The 11,839-nt window shown below is 26.8% G+C and overlaps 1 protein-coding gene across 3 annotated transcripts; it reads right to left on the bottom strand.

Moving 5' to 3' along the window:
- Positions 1–1,597: 1,597 nt before the first annotated feature.
- LOC145838835 (uncharacterized) lies at positions 1,598–11,039 on the bottom strand. Of its 3 annotated transcripts, none has more exons than XM_082946491.1 (6): positions 10,943–11,039; positions 10,605–10,765; positions 5,219–5,284; positions 4,449–4,835; positions 2,775–3,902; positions 1,598–1,736 (listed from the first exon to the last, which is right to left on the bottom strand). In XM_082946491.1, exons 2-5 carry the CDS (start codon positions 10,693–10,695, stop codon positions 2,794–2,796), a joined length of 1,653 nt encoding a protein of 550 aa, XP_082802617.1. In that variant the 5' UTR covers positions 10,696–10,765; positions 10,943–11,039; the 3' UTR covers positions 1,598–1,736; positions 2,775–2,793. The 3 variants fall into 3 exon arrangements, 2 of the variants coding, with proteins under 2 accessions (XP_082802617.1, XP_082802717.1); XM_082946591.1 differs by having other exon boundaries at positions 4,449–4,832; XR_014370050.1 differs by having other exon boundaries at positions 1,621–1,736; positions 2,742–3,902.
- Between the last annotated feature and the right edge of the window lie 800 nt (positions 11,040–11,839).

Here is an 11,839-nt window from a genome sequence, read left to right as displayed (position 1 = left end):
TTTTGTTGCTATGCGTACTTAAAAATAAATACTCTATAAAGATTTATAATTAAAATTCATGTTCGAGAATCAATGTTTATTTGTGAATTAAGCAGTTCGTTTTAACAAGTATGATTTACACTAAAAGTTGACAGCCTTTTATAAGTCGCAGGACAATTTTTCTTTAAAAGTTTCTTGCGGCCGCAGTTATTTTATAAAAAATTGTTTTTCCGAAAAAAAAAGAACTAAGTTTGAAGTTAAAATTATTTTGTACATCATTAACTTCAATCCAGTTTATTTATACTTTATTTTTGCTTTCTACAGCTCATAATTCTATACAGTCACATAGTTTAAATTTCGTAAACAGACATATGAACTAAGTTGCTTATATGTATATGTCAAATTAGGCAAAAGTTGATTCGTTGTTAATGGATTATTGTGATCTTTTATTTTAATAAAGTTAAGTTGTTTTATATATAAAACAAAGACTGTGTATAAAAAGAGTCAAAACATACATTTAAGTAAAAAGTGTATTAAAGCAGTATTTTATAATTTTTAAGCATTTTATAAAGTTTTCAAGATAGTTTATTAACTTAACTTGTACAAACATTTACAAATATAAGCCTATTTGTCACCAAATATTAATTTTCTTTTTGAGATCAATATGGTCAAAGTTAATTAAAACAATCGTTTTATACCAAACTGCATGATTTATAAAAGTTAATCGTTATTATAGCTTAACTTTCATATCTTCAACGTAAATGATATAGTAGTTCAAGTAAATTTTTATTTTTATAGGCTTATAAAATAATTTTGTACGCAAAAATTGTAAGGTAAAAAGTTAAATCTATAATTAAGTAAAAAATTATTTGTATCAAATTGTCTTCTCAAATAGCCAAAAAATAAATTTTTAGAAATATTAGTTGTTTACATACGCTCTTTTTAATGACCATCTTTAAAAATGACTGCTAAAAGGAGTAAAATAAAAATCAAAATTAAAAAAGCCAATCGGGGTTTAAAAAACGTCTAAACACATTCTTTTATTAGAATAAAAAATATTATTAAACTTAAATTTTATATACCTTTTATTTATGACCTTTTTTTTAGTTTTTTTTTTCAATATAACTGTATTATATATTTTTTGTATATTTTTAAAAATATTGGTTTAATTTATAAGTTTTAACTAAATAAAATAGAAATGCATTTAAATATATGTTGTGAGTTTATTAATAAAAAACAAATATAAGAAGTTATTTGCAATGTTAGAACAACTAGTACTGAACAAAAAAAATGACTGCAAAGTTTTGGACGTTTCTAGTTTTACAAATAAAAAAATAAAGTGTAAGTTTAGTATCACAGTAAAAGTTTTTTATATGGTGATGCTGTTATTGTGAAAATAAACTTTTGAAAAGTTTCTAAAAAGCGATGTTATTACTTTTCAAGTGAATTTAAATCAGCTGTATCACTTTCTAAGTTTTCAGAAATTATTACACCTGTTTCACTATCAATTTTCACTGAAGGAATTTCAAGTTCACCTTGTTTTTGTTCAGGAATTAGTTCAGATGTTGAATTATTTTGAATTTTTTCATCAGAGTGAAGTTCAATGGGTTCGTTATTAACAGCATCACCAATAGACTGTGGCTGCGAACTTGAGAAGTCGTCGTCCAAAGCTGCAAGTTTTTCGAGTGATTGAGATTTATATAAAGAAGAAGTATTATCTAAATTTGATTGGGTTTCTGTGATGTTTGCAGCTGGACCTGTTTAAAAAACGTTTATTGTTCACTTTAGTTAAAAGGAACTGTGTTTACACATCTAAAAAGCAAATTCTCTAAGATTTTTTTTTGTTTAAAGTCTGAGACATTTCACATTTATTGTTTTACCATGATCATAGTACTTAAGTATTTTTTCTACCGTAACATATAACTATGTACTTTTTATTTAAAGCTTCAGGTGTAATTTACTTTATAAAGTAGTTTTAAAATAAGGTACACTTTTTCAATGCTTATTTAAACTTTGGCAGTTTTTGAATAAAAGTACTAAGTTTTTAGTAGCAAGAGCGTTTTCTACCTATTGAAATGGATGTAAGTATAAGTATGCAACACTAGTTTATAATCATAAATACTAAGTTTTGAACAAGCAATAATATAAAAAAAAATAATAAAATTTGTATATTAACTTTAGCAAAATATGAACGATAACTTTTTCATTGAACAATTTTCTAAGTTTAAATTGTTGCTAAATAATATTTTTATTCTCATGTAACGTTATAATAATATTTTCTTAACAACTTAAATTTTTTAAATCATACTTTTTCCCTTGTTTACTTGATAAATTCGTAATCAAAGTTAAACTTTAAGAATAAATCATGAGCTTCATTTAACTTTAAGTAGTTACTCTAATTAACTAGTATTTTAACTATAATTCCTACATTAGCAAAAAATTTCATGCAGTATTTTAAAGGTTTAAAAACTAAATGATATACTATTGGCTTAGTTCATGATAAAGCATTGCTTATGAAAGTTTTAATAAGTTTCATGCTTCTAAAAACAATCAGCTATTTTAGAAAGTTATAAATGTATACTAAAGTCTACTTAAATTTATGAAATAATCATTCAATATAGCTGCAAGACTCAACTAATATAATCTTGATAAATTTTTTATAACCAATTCTATTTATAAAAGTTGTACAATTAAGTTATTAAAACATGCTGAAGTAAAACCTTGTATAAGTCAAAAGTTTTATCAAATTTGCTAGCCACTACCTAAACTTGCTGCTATCTAAACTTTCAATCTACCGTTGTAAAATTGAGAAACTCAATCATCAGTTTTGTTTTTTGGAGAGTCAACTTTGATTTCTACGTTTACTTCTTCTAAAGTTAGCTCTGCCGTTTTACTAACTTCTGGTGTAGATGGTTTTGAGGGTTTTAATGAATTTTCAGGTGCTTCTGTACTCGCTTCTACTGCTATTTCTGCTGGAACAGCTACTTCTGCAGATGCAGCTTCTTCAGCCGGGGCAGCTTCTTCAGCTGGAGCGGCTTCTTCAGCTGGGACTGCATCTTTAGCTGGAGCACTTTTTGCAGCTGAGACAGCTTCTTCAGCTGGAGCTACTTCTTCTGCTGGAGCTGCTTCTTCAGTTTGAGCAACTTCTTCAGCTAGAACAGCTTCTTCTGCTGGAGCTGCTTCTTCTGCTGGAGCTGCTTCTTCTGCTGGAGCATCTTCTTCTGCTGGAGCAGCTCCTTCAGCTGGAGCAGCTTCTTTAGCTTGGGCAGCTTTTTCTGCTGGAGCGGCTTCTTCTGCTGGAGTAGCTTCTTCTGCTGAAGCAGCTTCTTCAGCTTGGGCAGCTTCTTCTGCTGGAGCGGCTTCTTCAGCTGGGGTAGCTTCTACTGCTGAAGCAGCTTCTTCAGCTTGGGCAGCTTCTTCTGCTGGAGCGGCTTCTTCAGCTGGAGCGGCGTCTTCAGCCGAAGCAGCTTCTTCTGCTGGAGCGGCTTCTTCAGCTGGGGCAGCTTCTTCAGCTGGGGCAGCTTCTTCAACTTGGGCAGCTTCTTCAACTGGGGCAGCTTCTTCTGCTGGAGCTACTTCTTCTGCTGGGGCAGCTTCTTCTGCTGGGGCAGCTTCTTCAGCTGGAGCGGCTTCTTCTGCTGGAGCGGATTTTTCTGCTGGGGCTTCTTCCTCAGCTGGAGCAGCTTCTTCTGCTGGAGCAGCTTCCTCAGCTGGAACTACTTCAACAGGTTTATTAGCAGAAACTTCTTCAATTTCTTCTACTTCTAGATCTTTTTCAATAACCTTTTCAGAAATCTCGATATCTTTTCCTTCTACTGCAGCTTCAACAGCCACAACTTCAACTTCTTCAATAGAAGCTACTTCCTCTGTTACTAAGTTATCTGCTGCTGGTGCAGCTTCTTCGGTAGAAGCGTCTTCAACGCCTAAATTATCATTCATTTTTATATCTAAAAATGATTGTTACGGGTATAAGAATTGTGAATAAATTACGTGTGAAGTTAATAAATTACAGGCTATAATTTCGTTTAAACTAAAGTGTTAAAAATATTCTAAACACCTTTAAAAAAACTTATTCTAAATGGAAAAAACGATACTTTTTAAAATTAATTAAATTGTGAAGCTAAATTATAACACTATAAGTGTTTCAAATTGCCATCCATTTATCAAATTAAAACTTACTGAGACGACATTCCTAATCTGAATCCGACTTATCTTTAAAAGTTAGTTAGTTTATAGGAAATATTTAAAATAATTTCTTAAATAGGTCTATAGAAGTACATAAAGTTCTAAATGTATTTTATTTCAAAGATTTTAGAAGCCATAATAAATTATAAGTGTATGTTCCTTAGAGCTTTAATTTAATGCTAGATTTTAGGAGTCAAAACAGTATTAAAGTATTTTATTAGTAAATACCCTTTAAACGTACTACAAGTATACACCGTTATAAAACTAAAAAAACTTGCACTAACTTTCAACTGCATCAGCAACCTCGGTTACTTTGTCAGGAGTTTGTGGTTTGACCACTTGCTCGACTTCTTCTACTTCTTCTACAGTTTCTTTTTCAGCTTCCTCTTCGGGCTTTTGAGCTTCCGGCTCAGCCTCACCGCTCACAGACTTCTCTGATTTGGCATCCTCAGCCGACTCGACTGTTCCCGGAACTTCTGCCACGAGCTCTGTTTCGACCTCTTCAACTGGCTTTTGATCAGCTGGTGTTACGTCATCGGATACTACGTCATCGTTGACGATATTGACCGTTTGCACCAACGACTTGTTTGATCTGGCCGAGGAGCGGCGTGATCTCGCAGATGATTTTCTCGATGGAGGTTTTGAAGCTTTTTGCGGCGTTTCGCTGTCTGCTGTTGGTATCAAGATAACTTATAAAAAATGCTAGTATTAGTATAATGTTATTAACAAGTTAGCAATAGTTTAAAACTGTTTTTTTGCCGATTATAACCATTATAAAGCTTAAAAAATAGCCATCGAGTACAGTTTTAATAAATTACAGCAAACAAAAAACAAATACAAAATTTTCAATAATAAAGATTTGTCGATTTTTGTTTTATATTAGTACTTTTAAGCCATTTAGTAGTATATTTTTAGTATCATATTCAACAAAACTTACTGTTATGTAATTCTATTTTTTAGAAAAAACAATTCAAAAGTTGTACGTTTTTATTCTGCTATAACCAGTTTCACAACCATGTAAAATTTAAATAGTTTACAATAACAAAATTCTTACTCCAAGCAGTTGTTGGGGCGCTTGGAGGGGGAGTTGGAATGTGACCATTTTGTCCATTCGGTACCACTGTAAATTTTGGAATGTTTGAAGTATATATTTTACAATTTTTAAAATTTAGAGTATAAGTATGATAGGCTAAGTTAGTTATGTTCAAAAATGATTAGATTAAGTTAAAAAACCTTTAAATGTTTATAAGAATATGGTAATTTTTTGTTATTTTTGACTCTACTTACCTTTTTGATTAGTTCTGATTCAAGACATAAAAGTGCTTTTTATACTCAACTTACTTTTATGTAATACTAAAACAGTTTAACAAAACTGATAATAATAAAGAATGTTTATCAAGTGTAAGACAGAACATGTTAAGACAAGTAACAAAACATTCTTAATCTCATTATGATGTTATAAAGGGAAACAAACTGTGGTTAAAGGTTTTGTGTACTTATAAAAAAAGCATTTTATTAAAGTATTTTATAATTTAAACTGCTTAGACTATCATTTCTTAAATACTGATTTATGCTTATTACTTTAATAGAAATGAGTTTTCTATTAAATGTTTTGTCTATTTGGATTTATTTACTTTAAATATATTTTCACTGTTACTAACACTTAACATCTTGAATCACAAAATCCTTTTACAGTAAATTTATCCTAATGTATACTTATATTTTTATTTAATTTCTTTGAAAAATTAAAGCCCCTTTGAAGTTAGAAATGCTTTATTTTGAAGTTTTAACTACTCATTAATCAATTTTTATTGACTTATTTTCAACAAGATTATATTTGAAAAACTTTAGTTAGGAACTTTGTTAATGCGAAGTATAATTATTCAATAAAGTTTGCCAAATTAAGATAAGCTATGAGTAATATAACTTAGTAAAGTATTCATCAATGTCGTTAAATATTTTTTTCAAAGTTTCTAAATAGCAAACAAACTTTTGGTTTTTAGTACTTGTTGAAAAAAAGTCAAAATTATGTATTAATAGTTCTTATGTTACTATATAATTAAGGCTTAAAATATTTTATTAACGCCCACAATATTAAAAGGTATTGATTATTTTATTAACCTTGTAAAAACCGTATTATAAGATTTTATGCAGTTGTTCAAGAAAAATAATTTAGTATGTTTCAAATTAAAAAATCAGTTATTTTAAAACTCAAACTGTTTACTAAATTTAACTCTTTAAAGTCAAAACCATGGATTTACGCGTACGCTGCTATGGCTACTGTATTTGAAATTTATTGTAACAAAAATAAACATTACTCTTTAAGTTTTTATGGTCTGGAGCGACATTTATTGTTGACAAAAGAAAATTTTAAACGATAAGCGTGCTGAAACTTGAAGAGTCTATATTATCTAAAGTTCTGTAAAACTCAAAACTTATACTAAATATGTACAACCTCCTAATATTATCAATAAGTAATCATATTTACTTAAGTGAAAAATAATTTTATTCTAAACTTGATAACTATGTTATAAGTTAAAAACGAGGCATTATTTAACTACTTTTAATGTGTAAAGTTTTAAAAAGAAAGTTGTAACTAGCTTTCATTGAAACAAAGATTTTTAACCTTTTTATTTGCTATATTCTATAGAGATTTTTTCAAAAGTATATATAACACTTATGTACGATAGTTTTCAAGTAAATCCCACAAAAAATTGCAACTGTTCTTAATTTTTATTACAGTTGTATTCAACAAATAAACTTAAATTTTATCAAAATGTAAGATTTCTAATTAGATAAGTGACTTCCAAAAAATAAACTCACTTCGTAAGCGAACTTGTATGAATACATAATTTTATATACTTCGTTAGATTTTGTAAAACAATTACTATTTACTTTTATTAAAAATTATATTTATTTTAAATATATAAAATTACGTTTAAAACAAAAATTTAGTAGTGTTTGATTTAAATTTTGTATGGTATCTGTTTTATAAACTAAAAATTATTTTCTTAGTACTTTTTATAAACACATCTTTTACGTTTTGTGAATTACGTAATATACTTTTGTTTAGGCTTAAAGTAGTTGATTAAACAAAAGTAATAAATACCATTCAAAAATTAAAAATAAAGTACTTTATAAAATATAAAGCTATTTCATTATTCAAAGTTATTTATTTTGTTTGCTAACTGAAATATTTCTCTGTTTTGTATAGCAAAGTTTATAAGGAAATACCCTAAGTTTATTTGATCTTTTTTGTTGTCTTAATGCGTTGGCCTATGAAAATCGCATCTTAAAGTATGAATTGAATTAAATAAACAAACTCAAGTATCTTAAAAGTTGGTATATATCTAATAAGTAAATCTATTTGTAAGTGTACTCAAAGTGTAAGATACAATTGTACTGAATTTATAGAACGAAATTTAATACCAAATTCAAAAAAAACCTTTTTCTGATTTTTCTCACAGCAATTCAGTATTAAACTTAATAAAAGATTTAACTTTTTATTAGAGTTTCACTTTATCTATTGTTTCTTTTAACTTAAGTTACAAAGATTATTGTGCAACTTAGTGTTATACTTGATACAGATATTAAAACAACTTACCATTTAACTTTTTATCTAAGGGTTACTCTGCTTAAAATAAGAAAAAAAAAATTAGCTTAAAAATAAAATGTGTAGAGAAAAAAAAACTGTTTTTATGAGGGTTAAAGTTTTTTATTTAATAAAGAGTAAAGAGCCACCAATTTAAAGCATTTCATTTATACAATATTAAAGTTTAGAATTATACTTATTTGTACGAAAATTTTTTTAAAATTTACTGAAGTTTACAAACTAAAACAAACTGTAAATAAAATTTTGAACCTATAATTTTAAATATAAATTTAAAAAAAAAGACTAATACATGGCCATAGAAAAAAATTAAAAGTTACGACTTAACCAAACCCAAAGGTAAATAAAAAAGTGTCGTTTTGTATTTTTATCTTTTAAATGCCAATTTTAAAAACCTAAAAGACGTCTTTAAAGTAACGATTTGTATGTAGAGATTATTTTTTTATATAATTTTTATAATAAAGATACAACAGAAAATTATATTATAATGTCATCATCATTCTACAAATCACGTTAACTTTAATACTTATAAACTAAAATCTATTGAATTTTTAAATAGAACATTTTTGTATTTATACAATTTCAAAAAAAAATTAAGAAATTGAGACTTTATTAATTTACACGTTTGAAAAGATAAACTAATCTATAACTATTATTAAGAAGAATTTTTAGGGACTGATTTACGACTCATTAAAAACTATATTTCCAGTTTTTATTATCTAGTTTAATATTTGGGAAGTTGTTATTAAAGAATTCGAATTTGAATAAAACTTTAGAAACTTTATTCATAGTTTTAATGAATAGTTTTATTTAGTGAAATAGCTTTTAATTTAAAATAAAGGTTTTTAAGCTAATTAAATGACGATAAATACGTATACAGTTGGATAAAGTTTGTTAAATAAGTTTCAAAATTCTTTAAATTAAAATAAAAAACTAACTTTAATGTAATAAAAAATAAGTTTTAAAATTAAAGTTTTTAAACTTATTTTAAAGTGAAAAAAGATAAAAAAAAGTATAAAAAGTATATAGAATGCTATAGATGCATAATACGGGTGCTGTCTAAATTGAGCGAGCGTACAAAATTGCACGAGTTCACAAAATTGCACGGAGATAATTTTGCACGAAGGATCAATTTTGCACGACGACACTTTTGCACGAGCAGACGATTTTGCACGGAGACAATTTTGCACGGGTTAATGATTTTTTTATTAGTTTTTTTCTATCACTGTTACTCCTAACCGTTACACTCGGTCATTAAGTTATTTATTTTCTTTTAATATATATTTTTTAAATTTATTTTTTTAATTAATTTTTTTTTACTATCACTGTTACCCCTAACCCTTACCCTTGGTCAGTAATTTTTTTTTTCTTATTTAAATTTTTTTTTTTTTCTATTTTAATTTTTTCTTTATTTTTTTACTTACGTGCAACAATGTAACTCGTGCAAAAATGACCTTGGTGCAAAATCGTCTTCGTGCAATTTTGTTCCCTCGTGCAATTTTAGCTTTGTGCAATTTTAACTTTTTGCAAGTTTGGCTTTATGCAATTTTGTGCCTTCGTGCAATTTTAGCTTTGTGTAACTTTGGCTTTTTGCAAATTTGGCTTTGTGTAATTTTGTGCACTCGTGCAATTTTGTTCTCGTGCAATTTAGTCCCCTCGTGTAATTTAGTAAACTTTTGAATTTTTGTCTTCCTGCAGTTTAGACCCGTTCCCGCATAATACATATAGACTATAATATTTATATTGTATATAGAGTGTATATAAAAACCTTTTAACATACATAAAATACCTTTATCGCAAATTAGTTGTACATTTTAATTATCTTCAAGATTTAGACGTAAAATGTATAACAAGGATTACTTGTAGTATAAAATTTTAGTTAATAATTTACATTAACAGTTAAATTAATAATTTTGAAAAACACTTCTAGTATTTCTTACTACCTTTGATAATAAGTTAGTCAACGTTTCTCACAGTTATAACGTTGATCAAGTACCACCTCGAAAAAATCATAAGAAGTAATAATCAACAAAACTAATTAATTATATTAAATTACTTGCTTTGAAAAAATCAAGTTAAGAGGTTTGTTTGTTGGATAAGTAAAATAATAACTAATCTACAGGTTCATTACAAGTTTATTAAACTATCTATTAAAGTATGCTTTTTTTCGTAGCCTTATTTAAAAACTTTAAGGTAAATTTTTTAAATTATTTTTCATTATAACTATAATCAATATCTGTAGCAACGACTAATTGAACATAATTTAAATGATTCAGATAATAATAAAAAGTAAGTGAAACTTCTTTATACAAAAAATTGTGAGAAAAATATTTTATATTGTTAGAAAACTCTCATTACGTATTAAGTTTTTCGTATAATATCAAAATTATGTAAGCATAACACAAAAGTTGCCGCTTTGCAGCAAAAATTAACAAAGAGGTCATGTGCTTTTGTTCTTAAAAAAACATAAAAAATAATTGTACGAAAAGTTTTCTTGAGTTTACATTTTTTCATCGATGACAATTGTTTTCGAATAAAGCATTTTCTTTGTTTGTTTAAACTTCTAACAATAGAATAAGTTTTTACGATTTTCTATTACAAAGTAAGATTGCGTACAAGTTCATAGTTGGATATTCAAAAATACTTTAAATTATGAAGTTTTGTTTGTTTAACCTAACCTAATTTTATAAGATGCGGTCTTAATCCAAATAATAACAAAAACCAACCCTAAAGCTTTTGTTGTAACTAAGGAGTGAAAGAACAAATGTAAGTTAAAAGGGATATCTTGAACTAATTTGAATATAGTATATTTAAAGAATTAATCGCTTACAGCTAGATTCAGAGGCTGTTTTATCCTCAACTAGCTTGTTTTCCGATGTTTGCTGGATAGTTTTTGTTCCTTTGCTCGAGCTACAACCCATACTGCTGTTTTTTTTTTTTTCTTTCTTAAACTTATTGAAATTTCCAAAGCTTTTGGACTACAACTTATTTCTGAAAAATATCTTTACTTTAAAGCATGTACTAGTTTAGAGTTATAAACTCGATTTATAATATTTAATACACTAGTTTTAAATAAAGAAAGTATTAAATAAATAAAATTAAATAAATTTAGCTTACTTTTCAACAACATTTAAGAAAAAAACTAAAATTCGTAAAGTTAGCTCTTACTCTTTTTAATTTGTCGTCAAACTAATTGTTGTTTTCTATGCTTGTGTTTATTACACACTAAAACTGCGTTTAAAATGTTCCTACTAAAATGAAAAATTTATAGGAAAATGAGGAAAAAAGCATAAAACAATAAGCGTCAAAAATGATTATGGTTTAAGATAAGCTCTTTTTTTTCTTTTTTAAGGCTTAAAGTGATGTGTTGGTCGCTTTGCGCCTTATCAAGTTCAATGTTTAAAGTGGAAAGAAAAACTCGTTTCTAAAAACAAAACAGATAAGCCCTTTTTTTAATTAAAAACTAAAGCTTTTAAAACACATGAATTATTTCGTTTAAGATAATTTTTGCCTAAATAAGCTGTTTTGAAAACTTTCTACAGTTTAGTAATTTAAAAACTTATTATACATATTAAAATGAACGTATAAAACAGGGTTTATAAAACAAAGATAACTTAAATTCTGTTTTATTTTTTTTTTATTTAGCTAACTTATACATACTTTAAAATTTTTGATCAAAGTTTATTTTTATTTTTTTTATAAAGTTAATTGAGTTTGTACAAGGTTTCTATAACTTATCAATAAGACAATTAGTTCAAACTGTTTCTAAAAGTTCATTAGGTTTTTAAAACTTTCATAAAAAAAATAAATTTATTAAGTTAATGATTAAGCTCTAATTAAAGATTAAAGATATTTTAACAATCTGCTTACGTTTAGTTACTATGCTTTAAATGCTTTGTGACGACAAAAAAAACTTTCGATTTAGAAAAAAATCTCGCTTAAACTAAAAGATTTCTAAATATCTAGAAAATAAAGTGTTTGAACAGAACAGTTTAAAAAAATCTAAGCTTGATTTTTAAATATCCTTATTTATTTTATGTATACAAGATAGATTTGTACTAAAAA

Source organism: Thalia democratica, chromosome 1 (genome assembly GCF_965202585.1).
Source record: "Thalia democratica chromosome 1, ktThaDemo2.hap1.1, whole genome shotgun sequence".
NCBI classification, from domain to species: domain Eukaryota; kingdom Metazoa; phylum Chordata; class Thaliacea; order Salpida; family Salpidae; genus Thalia; species Thalia democratica.
The sequence above is the reverse complement of the archived record's forward strand: the minus strand, read 5'-3'. Positions and strand labels throughout refer to the sequence as shown.

Coding starts and splice junctions, on each gene's coding strand:
- LOC145838835 (XM_082946491.1), bottom strand. CDS start 10,695: ATGGGTTGTAGCTCGAGCAAAGGAACAAAAACTATCCAGCAAACATCG. Junction 5,285..10,604: donor AACAGCCTCTGAATCTAGCT/GTAAGCGATTAA, acceptor CAAAATTTACAG/TGGTACCGAATGGACAAAAT. Junction 3,903..4,448: donor GGTTGCTGATGCAGTTGAAA/GTTAGTGCAAGT, acceptor ATGATAATTTAG/GCGTTGAAGACGCTTCTACC.